At 34.9% G+C, this 24,522-nt stretch overlaps 1 protein-coding gene across 1 annotated transcript; it reads right to left on the bottom strand.

Moving 5' to 3' along the window:
- Positions 1–2,125: 2,125 nt before the first annotated feature.
- LOC110455581 (potassium voltage-gated channel protein Shaw-like) lies at positions 2,126–8,997 on the bottom strand. The gene is made up of 2 exons (XM_021505771.1): positions 8,492–8,997; positions 2,126–3,522 (listed from the first exon to the last, which is right to left on the bottom strand). The coding sequence occupies exons 1-2, from the start codon at positions 8,951–8,953 to the stop codon at positions 2,569–2,571; spliced, it is 1,416 nt and encodes a 471-aa protein (XP_021361446.1). The 5' UTR covers positions 8,954–8,997; the 3' UTR covers positions 2,126–2,568.
- Positions 8,998–24,522: the final 15,525 nt, after the last annotated feature.

Raw genomic sequence — 24,522 nt, 5'->3', positions numbered from 1 at the left:
AGTATAACAAAGAGAGAAGTAGTAGCCCCATGTTAGGGTGTGACCATGTAGTATCATAATGATAAGAGAGTATAACAAAGAGAGAAGTAGTAGCCCCATGTTAGGGTGTGCCTCTGTAGTATCACAATGATTAGAGGGTATTACAAAGAGAGAAGTAGTAGCCCCATATTAGGGTGTGACTCTGTAGTATCACAATGATAAGAGAGTATAACAAAGAGAGAAGTACTAGCCACATGTTAGGGTGTTAATCTGTAGTATCATAATGATTAGAGAGTATAACAAAGAGAGAGGTAGTAGCCCCATGTTATGGTGTGACTATGTAGTATCATAATGATAAGAGAGTATAACATAGAGAGAAGTAGTAGCCCCATGTTATGGTGTGACTCTGTAGTATCACAATGATAAGAGAGTATAACAAAGAGAGGGGTAGTAGCCCCATGTTAGGGTGTGATTCTGTAGTATCACAATGATCAGAGAGTATAACAAAGAGAGAAGTACTAGCCACATGTTAGGGTGTTAATCTGTAGTATCATAATGATTAGAGAGTATAACAAAGAGAGTCGTAGTAGCCCCATGTTAGGGTGTGAGAAGTAGTAGCGCCATGTTAGGGTGTGACTCTGTAGTAATACAATGATTAGGGAGTATAACAAAGAGAGACGTAGTAGCCTCATGTTAGGGTATGACTCTGTAGTATCACAATGATTATAGAGAATAACAAAGAGGGAAGTAGTAGCCCCATGTTAGGGTGGGACTCTGTAGTATCACAATGATTAGGGAGTATAACATAGAGAGACGTAGGAGCCCCATGGTAGGGTGGGACTCTGTAGTATCACAATGATTAGTGAGTATAACAAAGAGAGAAGTAGTAGCCCCAAGTTAGGGTGTGACCATGTAGTATCATAATGATTAGAGAGTATAACAAAGAGAGTCGTAGTAGCCCCATGTTAGGGTGTGACTCTGTAGTAATACAATGATTAGGGAGTATAACAAAGAGAGAAGCAGTAGCCCTTTGTCAGGGTGTGACTCTGTAGTATCACAATGATTAGTGAGTATAACAAAGAGAGAAGTAGTAGCCACATGTTAGGGTGTTAATCTGTAGTATCATAATGATTAGAGAGTATAACAAAGAGAGAAGCAGTAGCCCTTTGTCAGGGTGTGACTCTGTAGTATCTCAATGATTAGAGAATATAACAAAGAGAGAAGAAGTAGCCCCATGTTAGGGTGTGACTCTGTAGTATCACAATGATTAGAGAGTATAACAAAGAGAGAAGCAGTAGCCCTTTGTCAGGGTGTGACTCTGTAGTATCACAATGATTAGAGAATATAACAAAGAGAGAAGTAGTAGCCCCATGTTAGGGTGTGTCCCTGTAGTATCACAATGATTAGAGGGTATAACAAAGAGAGAAGTTGTAGCTCCATGTTAGGGGGTGACTCTGTAGGATCACAATGATTAGAGAGTATAACAAAGAGAGAAGTAGTAGCCCCATGTTAGGGTGTGACCCTGTAGTATCACAATGATTAGAGGGTATAACAAAGAGAGAAGTTGTAGCTCCATGTTAGGGTGTGACTCTGTAGTATCACAATGATTAGAGAGTATAACAAAGAGAGAGGTAGTAGCCCCATGTTAGGGTGTGACTCTGTAGTATCACAATGATAAAAGAGTGATATAAGATGCTACTCTATATATTTTATCTTCTTCACTTTGTTGTAATAATAGCTTTACAGAGCTTACGTTGGTACACTATTCATATACAACGATAAATAAACTTGTTGTATTTACCATGCAGTGACAGAGATATTACAGATATTTTATGACAGCAGTTTTTTTCCCCAAAAAATGAATGTAATTTAGATCGTATGTCCTGACTGTTTATGTAATGTGATATAACGTTGGCATAATAAAAAGATGTACGAAGGAAATGTTTCGTCACTTTTTGCCGCCTAGGTATGGAACAGCATATCTAATGATTTAAGACATAGAAACACCTTCAGTAGGCTGTTGCGCACCTGGGATGGCCAGTTATGTATCTACTCTTTACGCTGAATCAAGGACTTGATGTTTACCAAAACACTGATAATACTGATCAAACAGAAACGACTTTATTCAAATCGGAAGTAAATTAAATACTGATAATACAGGTTTCTCTTTTAGCAAGTAATTGACTTTATAATAAGTTTATTAAGGAAATAAATAGACTTCCAAACACACAGCTTGCTTCAAACTTTGTCCTTACAATCTTTGCTGTCGCACAACATAAACCAAATTATAAACAAATCGGCCGGTAAAATATGAGATTTGTTTTTTTATAGTTTTGTTTTCCATGTTTTGTTTGGTTCCCTGTTATTTTTAACTCTTTTGTTATCGACTAATTGGTCTCGTGCGTTAACGCCATGGTAACATTTATCTAATAACCTTTCTTTTTTTCATATTCTAACGATAATTGTTAATTGAAGATCATTTATAAACGACCTTAAGCATAATGTCACGTAATGAATCAAGGTCACTGATGCATACAGACCGGTATGACTACAAAGTAACATCACCATCAGAAATCAACATGAGGCATTTCAGGTATGGTGAAAGTCACGAAGTTCATTTCCCCCATTGTCGTCATCTGTAGCGTTTATCTTGCCAACCAAGGAAGCCATTGAGCATGCTTTCTTTTTTAGTGAAACTGGTGATACAGATGACTTTTTGGTCCTTTTCTGCTTTCTAAGAAGAAATCGTTCCCTGTCTTTATTCCGTAAGTGAAAGTCATTGAAGTTTGACGCGACAATAGCGATAGGCATGGACAAGATTAAGAGACCACACATTGCACAACAGACGCCTACTGCACGACCAGCGTGTGTCTTTGGATATTGATCACCGTAGCCCACAGTTGTCATGGTAATAACCGCCCACCATATTGCCACGAACAGGTCTGGGAAAGTAGTAGGCTCCTCGAATTCGGCGTAATACACGAATCCAGCGAAAATTGTGACCGACATGAGAAACAACGCAAGTAATAACACTAGTTCTTTAAGACTGGATCGCAAAGTGGCAAATAGGATCCGCAAAGCGCTGTACTGATTTACAAGTCGAAACAGTCGGAACAGTCTGCAGATAATGGATGATTTAAATAAGAGATAAGCTATGGCTCCTGCCCTACTGGAAATGACAACTTCAAGACGTGTTTCCATACCGAATACAATTAGCATTATAATAACGAGAACAGTGTCAAACGCGTTCATCCAGCTGCCGAAAAATCGGTTTTTGTTAGGAGACGTTAAGAAGTGGAGAACAAGCTCGGCCGTGAAGAAGAACATACACGTTCTCTCTATGTAAAGGAGAGCTGGGTAAACCTCCGTTACAGTGGCCAGCCTCTCTTTTGGATTTTCCCAGTTTTCTTCTGCCAACCAGTACACTATCGTATCATTGTCGTGCCCACTAAAATCTCTGTCGTACCGGAACCAGGGATGTGATCCAAACAGGAACATCAAAATAGAAACTACCACCACGAAGAAATACAGGAAGTTGAACATCTGAAACAAAATGTTTAAATTAAAGATTAACATATGGTTGTACTTACAGTATACTATTATTAGCACGGAATCAATGAGCCAAATGAATTCTCAAATGCTACAGTATTCGTATAAATAGCGGCTCTGATCAAAATGGAAATATAAACTCACACATTACAAACATATGTAAGGTTCGACTCGACCTAGTAAAACCGAATATATTTAGGAACTATAGCTGACATGACTTACACGTAGTTCCCATTATTTGTCTAGAACTATGTAATATAAATGACCTTCTTTATATCGACTCGTTGACATCATTGTACAGCTTCTATTGACACATACTGTTTCCGTTCTACCGGTCGTGTGCCAAGCATCAACGTTAACTATACATTGTATTTGAAACAATCATTTGAAATCGTAGATATTTAAAGGTAATGTAGTAAAGTATTGATTAAAGATATTGCTGTAGGTAAACACGGGTCTATGTGTTTCCTCGATCAATAATGTTTCACTCGAGCTTCACCTTTGCGAAATATGATTTATCCCGGCGAATCGTGTTTCCCTACAACATGAGCAATTCATGTAGTATATCATGAAATTGATACAATTTATCAAAAGTAAGGTTATTGTTATCCATTACAATCAACTTTACATGAAAACTGACTGTAAACTATAACGTTCTGAACGCAAATGACATTGTCTAGTCAATTTGATACCAGTCAAACTAGCATAAATTCATTCCTTTGTTTCATATCCATTTCACATTAAATATAAATACTCATGATTTAAATGATTATTCCTCTCAATCAACAGTCCAATTAGAAAGCTAGCAATGCTACAGATATACCAAATGTACGCAAATATCAGTCAATGGTTTTTATAGAGGATCATACATGAGTTTCCATGTCATATTGAATTTATTAAACTGAGTTGAATAATTTGATAAGCTTTTATTTCATAACATTCATAATTTGAAAACAACTTCAAACACGATTAAATGTGTTATCCGCTGATACTTTATTGGTCAAAACAAAGTACTCCGATCATAGTGTTGTCGTTCCGCACAGTGCAAAGTACTTTCAGATTTCTTTTCTATAATAATGAATGGTTTTATATGCAATGAAAATAATAATGTTAAAATAATAATACAAATTCATTTGAAATAACAGAAAATTTATTATGAAGTTTATTAAACAGAAGTGGCACCTGTAGTGGCGTAAGGAATATATTTCCACGTCTTTGATAAATCGCAGCAATTTTAGGTGTTAGTACACGTGTGTTATAGCAAATTTATGTCGTGGCCGCATGGCCAAGTAAATGGGCCAGTTATGTACATGTGATAAATAAATTATCAGTTTATGAAGTTAAATAATTAGTTTCGTCAACTGTTCGATGCTAGAGCCGTTACAATGAAAGGTCACAATCCCGAAAATGGTGATAGAAATTACAACATTTCCATTAAAGGGCATTATTCCAAATATGATGTAATGCAGTCTACGGGTAGCCGAAAAGGCCACTTTCCTGGAAATGGTAACATACAGTCTACGGGTAGCCGAAAAGGCCACTTTCCTGGAAATGGTAACATACAGTCTACTAGTTATTTGAAACAATCGTTTGTTAGGAATACTCATGAACACATATGTTTTACAATATTTGTTATCATCTATTCTATCACATATAAAAGCTCTGAACTTCAAATTACATATTACATTGTTATCATTATATGAATAGATCGCTGCAGCAATTTCAGCGTACGAGGTTATTATTGTAAATTTTCTCTTACAAGAGAATTTCGTTTGATATATAATGTAGCACTGATTTATACATGTAAATCATTTGATTTTTTTTTTCAATATGAAAATTCATCAGGACACTTTTTGTTGGGGAGGTATGGAAAGAAACATTAAAAAAAGTCCGCGGGACATCATTACTGTTACCGAGCACCTACTGACTACTATACGGTCTGATGGCTACATCATGTGTGTAGACCAACAATCACCATACATAATTTGTTTTCAGAAAACAATTTCGTCAGCGTAGATTGCTACATACACAGTACTAATGATTTATTCATAATCGATTCCGTCCTCCAGGGAATTATTTGACATAGCTAACTACATGTACCTAGGCAGTGGCACTTGTCAGTTAGATGTACCTGCAATGTTTCTAAAATGCAGACCTTATTTGCTTTTAATATTAATCAATTTTAATTAAGACAATATTAAATATAACAAGCACTGCATTCAGGATTTAACAATTTATTTCTTCTATATCCTAAACACGACCCATTACTTCTGAACTAAATAATGTATTAGTACGCTAAACTAATGCTCTCTACTGCAATCACTCGTATTTAGGGACGATGGTTTCTTGATCGCTTTAAGAAATAGGTTTTAACATGATATGGTAAAGGATTGGGGATTTCAGCAATTTGTTTTTTAAAAGAGCTAGGAATACCTTGGTGCCTTGGGGTTATTTTCAACTATATACAAGGCCTATCTGTTATACTTGTACAATGTAGATGCTTTTAAATTTCTGTTATATGTTAGAAGGGTTTGCTACTTATGCTAAGGGTTTCTTCTATATGCTGGGCAAATTTGATAGAAATTATCTAGTATTTATATATATCTGCTTTGGATAGGAAATTTGTTAAATCTGCTTTAGAATTTCAGCTTTATGCTAGGCAAATTTGGAATACATGCTTTAGATAAAGGTTTCCTATACAATGTATGATGTCATGTTTTAAATATCATGTATTTTCGCGTGAAAAGATGCATGCCCCTTCTATTAGCATTGCAGATATTTCACTGACATCATTATGCAACTGCATATTTTTAAAACAAAAAAACTATAATTTGTCTTAAATTTTCGGGCTCAAATATTTTGTTTGTACATATTATGTAGGACAATTTATATCAACAACAGTAACATTATAGATAAACAAATACAGTTTTTCCCCAAACAGTTCGGGTAGGACGAGAAAGAAGCATTGTACGCAAAATGTACTTTAGGTTGTCAAATGTGTCTTTTTGTCACATGCAGCAAGAATTTATTTCTGTATTGCGAACACAATACTCTATTGTTCTCTGTGATTCTCTGATAGATGCATACACTGTACATGTAGTATTCATTTAGGGATATAACGTAGTAGCAGTGAGGATTAGCACATTGTACTTTCAGGGTTTGTCGTTCGAACAATTTTCACATCGCGAGAGGTCAACGCAGGTGGACTCGAGATTCTATCTACGTGCGAGCGATGAGAAAATTGTTCGAACGACAAACACTCAAAATACTGTATGATAAACTATTTATCATCTATATACTACTACCTTATATATTTCTCCATTTGAAAAACTCAACTAAACACCATGTTTTCCAAATGACTTCTAAGCTCAATAGTCAACGATCGCCTGTGACAAACGTAAACAAAAAGTTTTGCGTGAAGGAATACAATGAACCTTAAAACTACGTAGAAAAAATATTTCTAAAACAATCCTATCGTCATTGACTTTCCCATATGCATATTTACACCTGATATGGTGTTGTTATTCTCACAATATTTTTTTCCGTAAATTTGTATTGATATGTTTATGACGGACTATTTTCTTACGCGGATCACTTTTGTGTGGTGTATTTACGGTTTCGGACGTCATCTGGCGCGAGCAGACGTACTTTTTTGAGAAAATCGGTTCCCAAGTGCGGGGGAATGGGACAATCCGTTCTCATGTACTTCTCAAGTTGTTCTCAAGTCCCTCTCAACTTCTTCTCATACTGACAACCAATGATAATGAATTGATCATGCTACCGGTAGGTGGTATAAAGTAGTATATAGATGATAATGATCAATAATCACACTGTATTTTCAGGGTTTGTCGTAATAACCATTTTCTGATCGAGAACACGTGGATAAAATCGAGATTATATCCACGTGTGAGTGATGAGAATATTGTTCGAACGATAAACTCTGAAAATACAGTGTGATCAGCCGTTTATCCTCTATATACTAATACCTTATATGTTTCCCCATTGAAATATCAACTAAAAACCATATCTTTCAATCGACTTGTAGGCTCAATGATGATCGAGATCCTTTGTCTTTGACAAACGTAAACTAATAAAAGATTTCCACTAAAACTATGCAGAAATAACAATATTATCTTCATTGGCTTTTCCATGTGTACATTTGGACTTAAAATGATGGTGTTATCCTCACACTATTTGTTCATAACTTCATAATGATTTGTTTATAACGGTCTGTTTATAACGGATCACCTTTATGTGGATACTATTTCTGGTTAAGGACGTCACCTAGCAGACGTTCAAAATACGTTCTCAATTAAGAAAATCCATTTTCAAGATGTTCTCATGTTGTTCTCGAGTCGTCCTTAACTATTTATTGCTTATTCTCATATTGAAAACCCATGATAATGAATAAAGTAGTATACGGATGAAAACACAATAATCTTTCATGGGTGGTGTTTATATTTACACTTGTACCAGTCTCGACATAGAGGTAGATTGCCCCAACGGAAATATAAGTTGAAACTTAATAATTTCCCGTAAGGATCGATATGTTTGGCGGGTAATTGATTTTACACAAATAGTACATTTTATAATTTAGATTTTAGTAATGAGATTTTAGTTATTTTCATAAAAAATGTATTGTCTTTAAAGTTAAGTGACGAGTTTTTGTATGGAATAGCTTTTAATGTGTCAATATGATAGAGGAACAAAAAGCAAAGCAGCAAACTTAAGTTTTTCTCGATTAAACCAATCACTATATAAAGTGAAGCGACGAAATCTATAACATGACACATTCTATTTTAGAATTGCAGCTAAGGCCTCATCTAGCAAAGGGGAAAATCACGATTAAATTTGAGGCATAAATTTAGAATTATTAAACAATTTGTTTATGATAATTATGTCTAGAAACTATAATGACCTATTAAGGAAGCTTAAATTTAAAAAAATGCTGCATGAAGTTTACCTTAGCAAGAAAGGAAGACTTTGGTTGATCCAGAAACAACCATATTGCCCGCTTCACACACACAAATGTGCTGGCTGCACACTCCTTGTCAGTGTAGTCCAGATCCCGGACTGACACAGATGCTTCTAGTGTCTTCATCGTCTCTTTATCATTATCATATTTGTAGTATACTTGGAGACAACATTCTGACAGGTCTTCCTCTTGTAGCTCCCAGAACGACAGCTCGTGTCGTAAGCTGGCACCACAGTAACAACTCGGCAAATGAAGTTCGCCTGTCCTGTAAAAGTCCAACAACGAGTTGAAAAAGTCAGGATTCCTGTCGAAGAAGAACTGTTTTGTTTCCTCACAGTATTCATTGGAGTCCATCGAAAGCTTTCCTAGTCGTGTCTCCGGCTGGGTGTGTAACGTGGCATAGGTGGTTTCAAACATTCTGCCACCCACATTTAACATCACTCGCTCCATGTCAACAGCTCCTCTAACGAGTTGTAAAGTAGCATACACCTGAAAAATAGAACAGATATTAAAAAACAGTGTCTGAACATTGCTCTAGTATATGCTGATTTATTAATTATCGACCCAAACCAACAGTGTGTTGTTGACACTGCGTTGTCGTATGTATAAGGTTTTAAAATATTTTGTTCTTGATGAGATCGACAAGGATTCCACAATATGATTTTCTATGAAGACTTCAATAGGAAATGAAGCAATATCTTTGCCTGGTTTTGAAAGCTTATCAATAGCTTAAATGTTTTAATCGTTTCTGTTCTCATGGATCTGAGACCAATTAAACTAACATTCATTAAACCTGCGGTCGTTTTGGTTACCCTATATCATGGAGGACAATTATAGTTCACAGTATTATTTTTTAGTATGGGGGAAATCTCGGAATGTGTTGGGACAAATGATACATATCCAATTCTCAGGATGATAAACAATAAACATTATAAGCCAAACTTCATCTTACATACTTACGTAATTGATAACATAATAATTTAAACTGAGGTATATTTGTTCAGAGTTTACGTTTCATAGTTATATATGACACATAAGTATGCATTTTCAATCCTTTGACAGTGTGCAATCAGCGACAGAAATATAATATTTTATCTGGAAGGGAATGATCCAGTTAAAATATATGTCTGAGTCATTCCATATGAAAATGGTATTCAATTTACTGAAACAAGTTTGTGGTAATGCAGGGACTCCCAAAGGCCATACACAATTGATCGGTCTATTGGTTTGCATCAAGCTAGTTTAGTGGAGTTCCATGAAACATGAGCTACTGTACATATTTTTAAAAAGGATATAATTGATTTAGTAATTTGTGCATATTATATATACGTAATCGTCCCTGTGTTTTTACCCCTACCACAAAGGACGAATGTGGTATAAAGTATCAGTATAAATGAGTACAGGTTTATTGAATAGATAGGAATTTGTTCGCCAACCAGAAAAAGAAGTATCCACGAAGTAAATATTTAATGTCACATGGATTTGGTACATTACATGAAAAGCAATGTGATTTTTTTTATATTGAGAGTAATGTTTATTGTAATATAACCATATCATATCCTGCTTATCTAGAATCTAACTATCGATTCCCCCGTATGGTTTGTCGATTAAATCATGTATCCCGTCATCAGTACTGACTGAAAATAAATTGACATCTGCAGTATCAGCTGAAATGTCCAATGTAAAGATGTTTTATTCATTATAATATATTAAGGAAATGGTCCTGTCTGAATGGAATATGTTTTAAGCGATATTTCCTATACAATAACCATGTCAACATTAAACAAACAGCATAATGCCCATTGGCGCTCTTTTACATAACCATCCACGGTGAGTAACTGATATCACGACCATTGGCGTTCTTTTACATAACCATCGACGGTGAGTTACTGATATCACGACCATTGGCGCTCTTTTACATAACCATCGACGGTGAGTTACTGATAGCACGACCACTGGCGCTCTTTTACATAACCATCGACGGTGAGTTACTGAAAGCACGACCATTGGCGCTCTTTTACATAACCATCGACGGTGAGTTACTGAAAGCACGACCATTGGCGCTCTTTTACATAACCATCGACGGTGAGTTACTGAAATCACGACCATTGGCGCTCTTTTACGTAACCATCGACGGTGAGTTACTGATATCACGACCATGGGCGCTCTTTTACATAACCATCGACGGTGAGTTACTGAAATCACGACCATTGGCGCTCTTTTACGTAACCATCGACGGTGAGTTACTGATATCACGACCATTGGCGCTCTTTTTCATAACCATCGACGGTGAGATACTGATATCACGACCATTGGCGCTCTTTTTCATAACCATCGACGGTGAGATACTGATATCACGACCATTGGCGCTCTTTTTCATAACCATCGACGGTGAGTTACTGATATCCCGACCATTGGCGCTCTTTTACATAACCATCGACGGGGAGTTACTGATATCACGACCATTGGCGCTCTTTTTCATAACCATCGACGGTGAGTTACTGATATCACGTCCAATGGCGCTCTTTTCCATAACCATCGACGGTGAATTACTGATATCACGACCATTGGCGTTGTGTAACGGAGAAGTGATCGTGGTCACTGGCGTTGTTTTGGTTTATATTGTGACCATCGACGTTGAGCTATTTGAATTTAACTCTCTCCGAATACTAATGCAGTTTTTCATGACAGATTCACATTATGATTATATCAACACTTCTTATTTATAAACCAGAGAGCGGTATTTGCTGTATAATTATAAGTACAACACCAATATATCATTAGACTAATTATGGGGAGACAACACAAAACTTGCATCGATTCAAAAACGTTATGGGCATATAAAAATATTGCCAGATATCAATCTATTTGATAGGTAATTAATAGTACTGTCACGCTTTAGAGTCTAGCCCGAGGTAATGCCGAACGAAGATAATTATATACAGCTGTATGTATAATACTGGTGAACTTATATCAGTGAAAAATAAAAAAAAATAAAAATCTATATAGCTGTTATATATATGAAGCTAATAATCACACGTTTAGATTTTTTTTTTAATATTAATCATCGGTTTCAAATCTTAATTGCTGACCTGTTTGCAAATACGTGTATATAGGAAATACGAAAAGAAAACGAAAGTTAAAAAAGAAGAACTATTTGACTCATCACTAACGCAACATAAACATGTACCCTATTACATTGTATCAAACCGAGGCCGACCAGAATGATAACAATTGACGACACTAGGAATATAATGGTATAATCTGGATTTTCTAACGGGAAGGTGACTTCAGCAATGGTAGCTGCCCCTATTTGGTTGTTATTCTGAGCGCCCTGTAAACGCTAGCACACATTACTACATTAACAGACATGATTACTTTAAACAATGGATATGGTTGATCGCTTCTGTTGTAAATTATGCAATAACTTGAACGTCAAACTCAAACTGTAACACTCAATGAAGCGGTATATGCAATCTAATTGAAACCAGATCTCTCATTACAGTACACTACGTTAACGAAGTGAGAGATCTGATTTTAATTAGATTGCGGTATATAGTGATATACATGTATTGGATTAATTTGTTGCCATCGTAATAAAAGAACAACATCATTTAATAAGTCATGATTACCTTAGCATTAGCAGCGAGTACATCCATGCATATCTTTCAAATGTGTCATGAAGTAATGTACGAAAAAAATACAGAAAGCCGTGGGCTGAAGCCAATTAGTGCATATTATAGTGAAATGATTTATAACAGGTAAGCACTACAGGAAGAACACGTAGGTAACAATGTTATCAAATATTTATTCCTAGATTGCATAGAGGTGTAAAGGTTTCCTAAAGTGAATCATATTTCTCCCGCTCTTTATGGTTCAGTTCTGGAAACGTGTTCTGGGAAATATTCCATTTGACGTGTTTCCACAAGGATATATGGCACAAACAGTGATCTGTTATCACTTTCAATTAAACACTTCATTATCTACATTTATGATTTTACTTACAAACCATATTATTTCATTATCTAACAATACAAATTTCATTTCAAAATTGGCCTCCAGACCTTCGTTGGAACTACAGAAAACTTGAAACTTTCACAACAATTATGAAACAAGTTAATCAATTGATATTAATCACACTTATGGGCAAGATGATAGCATACAGAGGGTCTTAATTTGAGCGGAAACAGGAGTACACGGGAAAAAAACAGGCGTGGTTATGCAGGTGACCCCATACCTTTTCGGGGGACCCGGCCACCTTGGTGAAGAAACGAGTGAGTTATCACCTGCGCCACCCGACAGCCATATTAAGTATTTACAATCTTGACATTTATTGTGTAAAGCTTTCTATGGTTATTACTATGGTAATATGTAAATGAACGCTTTAATTGGGTTATTATTATTTTGGCATTGCTTTAAACCCTCCTGTGTTGAAGAGTACCACACAACTTCTTGATACTAACCTCTTTATTAATGTTTTTCGTTAAGTCGACAACTTGATTTTTCTTGGCTGTGACCCCCTCCCCCTCCCTCAACGCCCAAAAAATATCCAAACCGCGAACTTCTAAGAAGTTTCATATAACTTTAGTTAGATGAACAGACCGGTATATTCCTGCTTAACGCTTACCCCCTTTCTTGAAAACGGCTATAATCCTTCCCTTCTTCAGCTCTCGTGGTAGATGGCCCGTACGTAACGGTAAGTTAAAATTGGTTTAAAAGTTGTTTCAGTAAGAAATGTTCTGCCTCTGTTAAAACGTTTATATGGATGTCATCTGCACCCCGATGATTTTTGATACCAAAAGTATTTGACAAGTTATAAAATATCGTTATTTGATTTCCTATTTCACAAAATTAAACTTAATAGTCCTTACTGTAAGGTGTAGCATATCCCTTTTTTTGTGAAGGCGTTGCTGAAGAAGCTTTATTTTATTTTATTTTCATTTGTTTTGCAGTTTGAAGTTTGTATGTGTCACGCTCTTTCCAGTTGTATAGAACATTTTAAAATCGGTTCACTATTAGAGATTGGAAATGTTGATATGTTTTCCTCTAGTTGGTGGTTACACATCTTATTCAAATAAATGGGTAATCGTTGCATGAAAATGTAACTCTACCATATGCGAAGGTAGGATAGAAATGCCCCATTCTTGGGTACATAATTTCGCTAAAAACTATTCTGTACCCTAGGGTAGGATATTTTTATCCTATTTATATACATATGCTAGGATCATGGTATTCCATTAACTCCCTCAATACTTATAAAAAATATTCCTTGAAAAAACATGACCTATTTATTTATTAAACCTGACATGAGGTTGAATGCTGTTCCCTGAAACTATTTTCTACATGAAGGATTATAGCGCTGTTTGTGCATATCTACCCCATTTGTGCCGATTTTTTTGTCAGTATCTGTTTTAGCTTTAAATTTATTGTACATAATTTGTTATTTATCAACATTGTCTACTGGTGTTGGTTGGGATTTGATAATTCCTATGTGTTTGAATCCTTTCCTATTTGGTGAGCAACTGATTTTTTTTCCAGTTAAGTGAAGGTTCCTGTCCTCTAAATTTAATTTCCAGGTCCATGGGTTTCTCCTAGATTTTCATCTTCTCTCAATAAGATTCCCTGTTCACGTGTGGGTCGAATATTATCCTGATCGTCTTGTATATATTTCCATATTTCTCCAATGATTTATATTTTCTATAGAATGTCTTCTCATCCTCGCAAAATATTAACGATGACAATCGTTGTCTTGTTTTGTTAAATTTCTTATTCTTTCCACGTCCTATGCCTTCGTATTGTAGCTTGCGTGGAGCAAAAATGCTTTTGATTTCTTCCATGCCATCTTCTTTCCTAACAAAACCGTCTTTAAATACCTTTTTTCCTTCAATTATCCGTTGATTTTTTTAAGTAAGTCGGGCGTTTTACTTGGTGTCCCTTTCGTTTATTTTTCCTGCACTTAAGTTCGGACTTACTCTCAAACGCTCAGGAAATTTGGTGTTTTCTCACAATCACAAAAAAATCGCAAATACTAGTGAAACGTTATAACATCTTACAGGTAACAACGTCCCATGTCCGAAAGAATTAAATGACATACAGGTTTCCCCCTGTATTGCTATACCTTGTTTGGGATACTTTTATGTCCACCGTTTGTTTGTTGGCATGGCAATCTTGAGGAACCCCGACCGGATGTTGCATCCTCTTGTGGATGCATTTGCAGCTCTTAGCAGTGGAACGTCCTTGTTCAAAGGTTTGATGTTCTGATCTGATCGAATTTAAGATATAATGAACGTATTTTAACCCCCCCCCCCCGAATCCCACAGGTTAAGGAAAAAACATTTCGTCCGTTGCCATCCATGTGGTCACATTATCCATCGATGATGCGCGCATCGCCTGGGATAAAGTCTTTTGTATTCTGGTAACGTGATATGTTTAAACGAATCTGATACACTGTGACATAGATAAGGTACAATAATGGTCACTTCTGTCCATATATTCTTAGTTCAGGGATACCAAATACACATAATGATACTTCACATAGTTACAGCTGTAGCATTTCTTAATCTTGCTAATATATTTGTTGGTAAGTAGAAAAAAAGAAAATCATCGACAATCAATGTTGGATCACCATAAATTTGCATTATGCCTTATAAACCTTTTACATATGGTGTGAATATGTGCGCATTTACTTTTCTTGGATTTCTTCTGGCTAGCATTGATTTTTATTTCACCACTTACTTAATGATAAAGACTGTAACAGTGCAACTCGATTCACTGTGTCGATCGAATCTCGATACTGTATTGAGTTTGGAACACGCTTTTATTGGACACTGGTAATTAAATAATACAGTAGGGATACATTAGGGTTTCCGATAATATAAGGAGAAATAGTTACGACTTTCTTTAAAACTGTATGACTCACTCAATTTCTACTTTAAACTGTTAACTATTAACTATTCCTTTACCATATAGGTTGCCACTTGGTATATATAATTTGAAGTAAGTATAAGTTTTTTTCCAGATAACACGTATACGTATACGCAACGTATACGCATACGAGTATGGCAGATATCATACTTTTCTGTTGAAAAAACAAATTATATGTTCAAAAAGTCCGTGTACAAGTCACTGTTATAGTATGTGTATGGAGATAATACATATGTACAAATTGCACCACCCGTATCAAAATTACACGTAATGTCCGCGTATATATGTGATCGCAATATACACGGACGACCGTGTTGGGAGATGTCGTGTATGGAAGAGCAGAAATGAACACGAAAATACAAATTACGGACAAGTACATAAAACGGGTAAGTTAACAAATTATATATAAAAATTGTATATCTAAGCCAGACAGGCGCTCTAAACCAATATAAAGAATATGACTTGCAGAAATTGAAAAAAAGTCACTAGTTAATAGGTGGGTAAATCAATAGCATATGTTTTCATGTCAATGTACCATGCACTCGACAATTCATGACACCTAATATATAGCATATTTAATCAAATTCGGCATTGGTCTCATTATTTAATCTCTATAAGCCCCTCAGCACATTTATACATTTTGGAATGAATCAATGTTAACCACTGTATGGCGCTCTAGGTGTAAAAACACTACCTTCATAGTCATTTAACAAAACGTCCAAAATAAGTATTGTATACACTGAAGTGGTACTCTCATACAAGTACAACGTATATGGTCTGTATTGGCATATAAAATCGAACTTGGCATGACCCCTAGAAATTCTTGTATTGTCATTTATAGATGTTTCTATAAAATGAATCAACAGAATTTGTCAAAATGTCAAAATGGGAAACGTTTTAAACAAAACATATATAGACACGGTTTTAATAAATTGCAAAAAGAAAGAGTTTAAAATGTGGGATATAAAAAAATTACAGCAGCAATGCATCGTTAGAATAGTTTTTACTTACAACATTAGTAGTACATATTGGTCAGAATTCTGTATTAACAAATCAATGTTTTGCAATGCCTATTTATATTTTCAAAGAGTATCAATCAATACAATAAAGATTTGAAAGACAGAAAACATTCGTCTGTTTTCGAATAGAATGTCCTAGATTGAGATCCCAGTCTCGTTATATTTTAAGTCATTGTTATTAAGTAAATATCAAGAAACAATGGGTTTCCGCTTAATACACACTGCCATATTGATCACATCAGATGTACGTTTTGATGATATAGAGGATATTTAATGGTGTCTTCAGTAATAACAAATATGTTTCACGAGTGTGGAAAATATGTTGATATATATCACGATTGCGTAACACGAGTGAAAAATATCAAAATATTAGCAAAACGAGTGAAATATATTTGTTATTACTGAAAACACAATTAAATTTTCTATTTATTACATTTTTAAGCATAAAATATGCGAAATATAATGCATTAAATAAGGGCGGGAATCAGAAGCGTAATAATTAGCGCCATATTATAATGACGTAACGCTTGACAACAAGGCTGCGCGCCATTTTGAATGGGATACTCAACGCAGTTCCGACGTTTTCTGTTATTTTCTGGTATGATTGCTTATAAAAAGGGTTTTAATTGTATATTATTGTAAATACTTTCGTGTGTGTACCACACATTTACCATAGCAACCACTTATTCTACCGTCGCTTCATTTTAATCTGAATAGAAGATACCGTTATGATTGGTCAATACCAAAAAATGATATTTTCACACTGTGAAAATATCACTTTTGATATTTGTCACAGTGTAAAAGATATCAGTTTTATCAAGTTGATAGAATCCGATATTTCACTGGCAAAAACGTAATAAATATTATAAGACAACTAACATTATTTATAAATTTATCAATATCTCAACAAATATATGACGGTAATGTATTACAAGAAATATATGTTGTCACGCAGGTTGAACTTGTTCACGATCCTTTTTAAGCTTGATAATATATAAGTTCTAATAATTGGTCACCGTACACCATATGAAGAAAAACGTAATGACGGCTTGCTTACACAGTGTTAAAATATCCTCAGTAAAATCAATGCACTTACCTCAGTTGTAATGTGTCATTCCTACAATGTAAGCTTACTCTTATTACGATATCTTCATACATATACCCAAATGACCTCCTATTGGGATGGACAAATCGATATGAATGTAAGCGTCATCAGCGAGTGTCTTTATACTCCCTATCTCCTTTTGTCATCCCGGTTGTGTAGTGAGTGACATAGATCGCATTGTATTATGTGTAAAATGAACCAGTAATGCACGCAATCGGCTTGGATTATCAGACGATTAATCAGGATTACTTGTATTCGAATATGCTCGGATAGTCAACCAATTCATTTGATCTCTTTATTTGTAAAAATGATTAAACGAAATCTCAGGTGGTTTGTCGCAGAAAGTTTTAAAAATATGGCAATCATATATTAAAAAATAAATAAATGAAATAATTAAATTAACAATAAATAAACTGAAACGAAGTTTTGCTTCCACGTTCCAGTTGATTCGCTTATCAGGAGCATGATCTAAGCATCACCATTGTCTCGATTGATGTGTCATGTTGACATCATTACTTTGCATACGCGAATTTGTAGGGTCATGATGTATTTTTTGTTTTTGTTTATGTGTCTCCTCTGTTAATGTTAACATCTTTCATTTACGACTTCATCGAAAAACTCATCACAAAAAACACCCATATTTTTTTGCTAACGACGAATAAAGCTTATCATTTACATACCTCATTGTTTGTCATTTAACGTAGAAATACGTTAATGAAACAATGAGGACTGCCATTGGATTGTAAAAGTTGAACACGTAGAGTAACCTTTTTCATCAGTTATCATATTGTGACCATAACAGCTAATATTTTCACATACACTGGAAATGTTAACTACTCTTATACGACTCCTGCTTGAACAACTGTCGTGTCCTCGCCGACTGGTTACTTGAGGAAGGAGCTAGCTACCAGTCAACCACAGGTAGACAAACAAGGCTAAGTATTGCAAGGCAATTAATAGTCTCCCACCGATAATGATTTCTATATCTAACAAACAGTACACTTATGTCAGGATGTAACTACTGTTCAAAGCATAGGTTACAGTGAGGTCATAGTGACCTACTTCTTGCATTCGCCATCCCAAGATGTCATTGTTCACACTAATCTGGTCACTCCAGGTGAAATAGTATAGAAGATATTTAATGGACAAACGTTTTCAAAAGTAAAGGTCAAAGGTCAAGTGATAGGTCACAGTAACCTAATTCTTGCACTCTACACTCCGCCACCCTAAGATGTTCTTGTACACCAAATCTGGTTGCTTCAGGTGAAATAGTTTCAAAAGTTAAAATCAAAGGTCAAAGCATAGGTCACAGTGAGGTCAAAGTGATCTAATTCTTGCACTCTCCTCTTTTCCATCCCAAGATGTCCCGGTACACCAAATCTGGCTACTCCATGTGAAATAGTATATTGCCCCGGACGAACGTTATGGACAGACGGACGAAGTGCAAACCTATAGTCCGCTCGGGAACCGATGGGGGACTAATAATGTAGCCGTTACTTCTGGTGTTGAGAAAAGTAAGACGGATATTGCTAGCAAATTATTCCAAACAAATATTGCAAATTAAAGTCCCAATGCTATTATCAATGTAGAAAAAATGAGATTAACAATAATCTGTATTAAAAGATCCCCGTTAATACGTCAAAATATTATAACTATGCACTGACAACATTTGTTCTGTCTTGTCTATTTGTTTAATAAATCATTTCTGAAAAGAAACCCATGACTTGCGGGACTATTATGACAAAAAAATAAATAAAGATGAAATTAAAAATAGAAATATCAATAACAGTGTTCTGGCGGTAAAATACAACTGGGCCAGACTAAAGTTCAAACCCCGAAACTTTGATCGTTTGATTGTCGGTCTAGCCAACTGAGCTAACTGGCCAATGGGCGTATCGTTGTCTAGTTGTGCTACGGTTATACCCTAAATAAAATCAAAAAGAGGTTACTGTATGTGTTTGTAAGTGCTTTGGAAAAGATCCCTATGGATGTTGGCTCGTCATTTTTTAAAGTTGTATAACTTTACCTCAATATTGGCTGAATGTTTGCTGAGAAGATAATCCCGCCTGTCACACAAACTCGGCTAGTTTTAAAAAAGATACTATGTGTTTTAATTATGACGTCTAAGAGTTTATTCAGGGGTTCGATCTACGGGAGAATTAATACTTCAACATTCGATCAGAGTACTTTTCCTACTGTGCCGATACATTTTTATCAAAACGAAGCATTGGGTCTTTCAAGAAAGTCATTTATGACGCACTATCTTTAGTTGAAACCGACGGGAAGCAGACACCGACGGGAAGCAGACTTCGGCTGTTGATAACGATTTTCACTATTAGAAACAAACAATGATAACCTATCTGTTACAAACGTAAAATGTTTAAGCCACGGATGTTTTCTTACAAATTGTGGTAAAGTAATTATATAAGATGTCACTGTATGTTGAAAACAATTGAAATTGAAACAATGATCACTTGAGTTGCATCAAAATTATTTGTTGTTGTCATATCCATATATTGCTTTTTGACTGTGGATTCGCCGACAGATTGATGCTTTTGACCAATAATATGTATATATATATATATATATATGGGGCAAAGAAGTAATTCCAACAGTGTGGACAAGTTTAGGTTGTCAAATTTTCGGAGCGATCCGCTCCTTTTTCAAGACACAGTGAAACAGAACAGTTACATGTACATATACATCATATTACAAGAAGATAAAATTGATTATACTATAATTGAAAATATAGCTATTATATATAACCAATGGTCCCTTCGGCTAAAGACAGCCGAAGGCAGCAATTAAGCTGAGAGCATCGCGGTCAAGGAACGCCGATGTAGAGGGCCTATTCTTGCGCAAGATGCACTGTCATATAAAGTGAGTCAATGAGAGATATCCAAAACGTGGAACATGTGCATTTGGAAATCTGGCCCGGTAAATGTGAAAAATCTCCAATCTGCTACGGAATGTCTCATTAGTCGCCTCTCAATACTGCGATGGAACTAAGTCACAGCAGAGGGTCCCACTTAGTCGCCTCTTTTGGTTTGCAGGAATAATGCATGTGCCTCTACTTCTTTGACCCATATATATTATATATATATATACCTGGTACAACTGCAATGAAGTGGAATACAAAAGAAATAATGTAACAATATAGCATACTTTTCCCTCAAGGGAGATTAGTGACCCTTGGGTCCACAACAAATATTTAATTCTAGCATATATATCTGATCATATTGCCAGAGGTTAACGAATTGTAGTACAGATACACTTACAAATGTTGATTTAATGGTATGAATTTCTCAGTTAATCACAGGACGTTACAAGATGCACAAAACTTTATAAATATGAAAAATATAACGCAAAAATCAATTCAACTGAAGATGTGTATTTTATTTCTAGTTTACCCCACACGTTCTAAACTAGCAAACATCCACTCCATGCATACGTGTGAACACTAAAACAAATAAAATCTTACTGTTGCAAATTACATAGAGGCACATCCCATTAGCTTAAAGTAAATAAACATCACATATGGCCATGCAGTATCCACTAACATGATACTCATCACTTATGTGTAAATGTACATTGTTCTTCAAAGACTAGACATGTGTACCTGTACTTCAAACATACACATGTGTACACATATTTCAAACATAACACGTTTGCATATTCTTCACACATAACACATCTATACATAAACCTTAAGCATAACACATACGTTTATACACTTCAAACAAAGCACGTTTGCACATACTCTTCAAACATGACTTCTTAGTAAATAACACTTCCGTGACTATACTTCAAGCACAGGCCATACACGAGCTGTTAAATTCTTCAATTTGATTTATTACGACGATCACAATTTGTTAATAGTGGCTATTATACAAATACGGCCTTTTGTTGTATGACCATGAAAACAGATTTTAACAATATGTTTTTCGGTTTCATTAGTCACATTGATCATAACTAAAACCCGTGACTGTTCTATTATATTGTACATTAATAAATGAAAGACAGAAATTCATAAATGATATTGTTGTCCTTCAAAATATGCCGGAAAACGCGTGAAGTTTGTTCGATTATATGTATTCAAATTTGTATAACTGAAAGTAACTTCTCACACCTTTTCCGAGATTGAATAACTGATGCAAAGAGTCATGTAAAGGCTAAATCATAAATATATATTAACTGGCAAGCTGGTATTAATTAGTTTGAGGACTAGTCACTTATAAAATATCTGGCCAATGAGATTGCAATAGAAAATGATACTGCATGTATTAATAATACACTTATTGACATGCGTATTACTTATAAATGCCCACTGATACAGTTCCTGTGTCATACCTTTTAGGGACGGAAGATTATATACTTTCCCCTACGGTATACACATAAGAATGCCATCCCCCCCTTACAATATCAGGAATCAATTACCTTATATTACAATATACACGTTATACATGCGGTCACAATCCACCTAATTGCTTCTTTACAGTGTCTGATTCTAGCTCAGAAACCTGAACCACTTTTGTTCTGATCCATGTGTAATGAAACACGAAAAATATTAAAAAAAATAAAAAATATTTAGCTGTTTTGACATATCACTCGTAAAATCCCTTAATCCACAAGCTTGCGACAGTGACATATTTAGCTTGAAACAGTTAAAAGCATTACATGTTGTTACTACGTATACACACTTTTAAAAGAAAAAAAGCACAATATTTTATTGAAGCAGATCAAGTACAAATCCATTGTAGCGCAGAATTCGTTAAAAACACACAAAACTTACAAAGTGTATTGACCAAACAAATCTTGGCGGAGTATTTCAAAGTTTACGACTAGCAGCATCATTTCTAAAAGGGAAGTTTGCGAACTATACACACACACACACACACTTGCATTTATATCAGAGGTATTGATCAAAATATCCCTTTTCAAAACATAGAAAACTCAGGGCCACAGTTTCATGATTATTCATTATAGCTTAAGGTTTTACAAAGAAAAACATAAACTGATATTAGGAAATCTTCCATGGAAACTATGGCCAGCACTTGATTATTCGTAAACAATAAAATGATAATAAAAACATTAAGTTTTCAACAACAAACGATATCAACGACACACAAATAGACCTTTGGGGCATGCGGAGTGTCCTTCTCTGAAATACCTTCTTTTTATGCGATACCATTCTGTTTTACCCGAACACTAACGCATTGTGTTCCTGTCTCATAGCAACATGTTTTCATCCATGAATTCGATGACGACTTGACTAGGTAAAGAGTTATAAAGATTTTGACATATTTTACAATTTGCAGATTATGCATGCATTTATGATTCTTGAAACAGCATATTGTACTTACATTCAGAAAACAGGATATCATACAAATATTTCTTAAGCGTCAATATATTTAGACAATGAAACAAAGAGGTCTGATGATGAGGGCTTCAAGGAAGCATTGGCATCCTATTTTATCACTTGCTAGAACAAGTGTCTGAGTATATCATAGGCAAGACACAAGTTACAAATATATATTCATAAAACGAGCATAACTTAAACAGATATAAATGAGATCCAATCAACGAAAAATAAATAACGGACGAAATACATAACATATATCTACTGAATAACAACACGATAGAGATTACCCAAAAACTATCAATTTCAAATAGGATAAAAATATTGATAGGAATATTTAAAGCAAATATATTCTCACCACCACAATATAGCTAAACATGACAACGACTGATTATACATACAGACAGATATAACATAATACTGCCCTATCATACCTACAAACAAACCTAGTACGGAACATAATGACGAAGTATTGTACATACAAACAGAGCATAATACTGCCCTATCATACCTACAAACAAACCTAGTACAGAACATAATGACGAAGTATTGTACATACAAACAGAGCATAATACTGCCCTATCATACCTACAAACAAACCTAGTACAGAACATAATGACGAAGTATTGTACATACAAACAGAGCATAATACTGCCCTATCATACCTACAAACAAACCTAGTACAGAACATAATGACGAAGTATTGTACATACAAACAGAGCATAATACTGCCCTATCATACCTACAAACAAACCTAGTACAGAACATAATGACGAAGTATTGTACATACAAACAGAGCATAATACTGCCCTATCATACCTACAAAGAAACCTAGTACAGAACATAATAACGAAGAACTGTTCATAAAAACATATATATATATATGTAACAGAACAAATCGACTTATTATCAAATAAAAAAGAATATATAACAAGAGCGAAGAAATGCCCTACTTCCCAGACTTTGTAATGAACACACAGGATCACACGTCGCAAAAAAGAGACACATTTTGATTTAGTGTAGTTTACAAGTAAAACTAGAGTACAGTCATCAAATAAGATGTCAGTTTTTGAAACAAAATCATCTCTGAAAAGAAAGTTATAATCATTGAGGTACAATTGTAGCATATACCAAAATTTGTTAATATTATTGTGTTTCTAATATAAACTCAATTGATATCATTAAATAAGTCTATACCACAATATGTTGATACCATTAAACTCAATTGATATCATTTAAGTAGTCTATACCACAATTTGTCGATAACAGTGTATTTATAGATCACCTGTTACTATTTCAGTAGACTATACCACAATATGTTGATATCGATGCATGTATAAAATAGACAGAGCTGTTGTAACTCAAATTGGCTACACCACACCACAATGTATTTATATAGTAAGTACGTATCCGTGGTATCATTTCAGTAGTCTTTACCACATCATGTTGATACAATGTATTTATATAGTAAGTACGTATCCGTGTTATCATTTCAGTAGTATTTACCACAGTATACTGATACAATGTATTTATATAGTAAGTACGTATCCGTGGTATCATTTCAGTAGTCTTTACCACAGTATACTGATACAATGTATTTATATAGTAAGTA

This window comes from Mizuhopecten yessoensis, unplaced genomic scaffold, assembly GCF_002113885.1.
Source record: "Mizuhopecten yessoensis strain PY_sf001 unplaced genomic scaffold, ASM211388v2 scaffold8299, whole genome shotgun sequence".
Taxonomy (NCBI): domain Eukaryota; kingdom Metazoa; phylum Mollusca; class Bivalvia; order Pectinida; family Pectinidae; genus Mizuhopecten; species Mizuhopecten yessoensis.
The sequence above is the reverse complement of the archived record's forward strand: the minus strand, read 5'-3'. Positions and strand labels throughout refer to the sequence as shown.

Coding starts and splice junctions, on each gene's coding strand:
- LOC110455581 (XM_021505771.1), bottom strand. CDS start 8,953: ATGGAGCGAGTGATGTTAAATGTGGGTGGCAGAATGTTTGAAACCACC. Junction 3,523..8,491: donor AGTCTTCCTTTCTTGCTAAG/GTAAACTTCATG, acceptor ATTTTGTTTCAG/ATGTTCAACTTCCTGTATTT.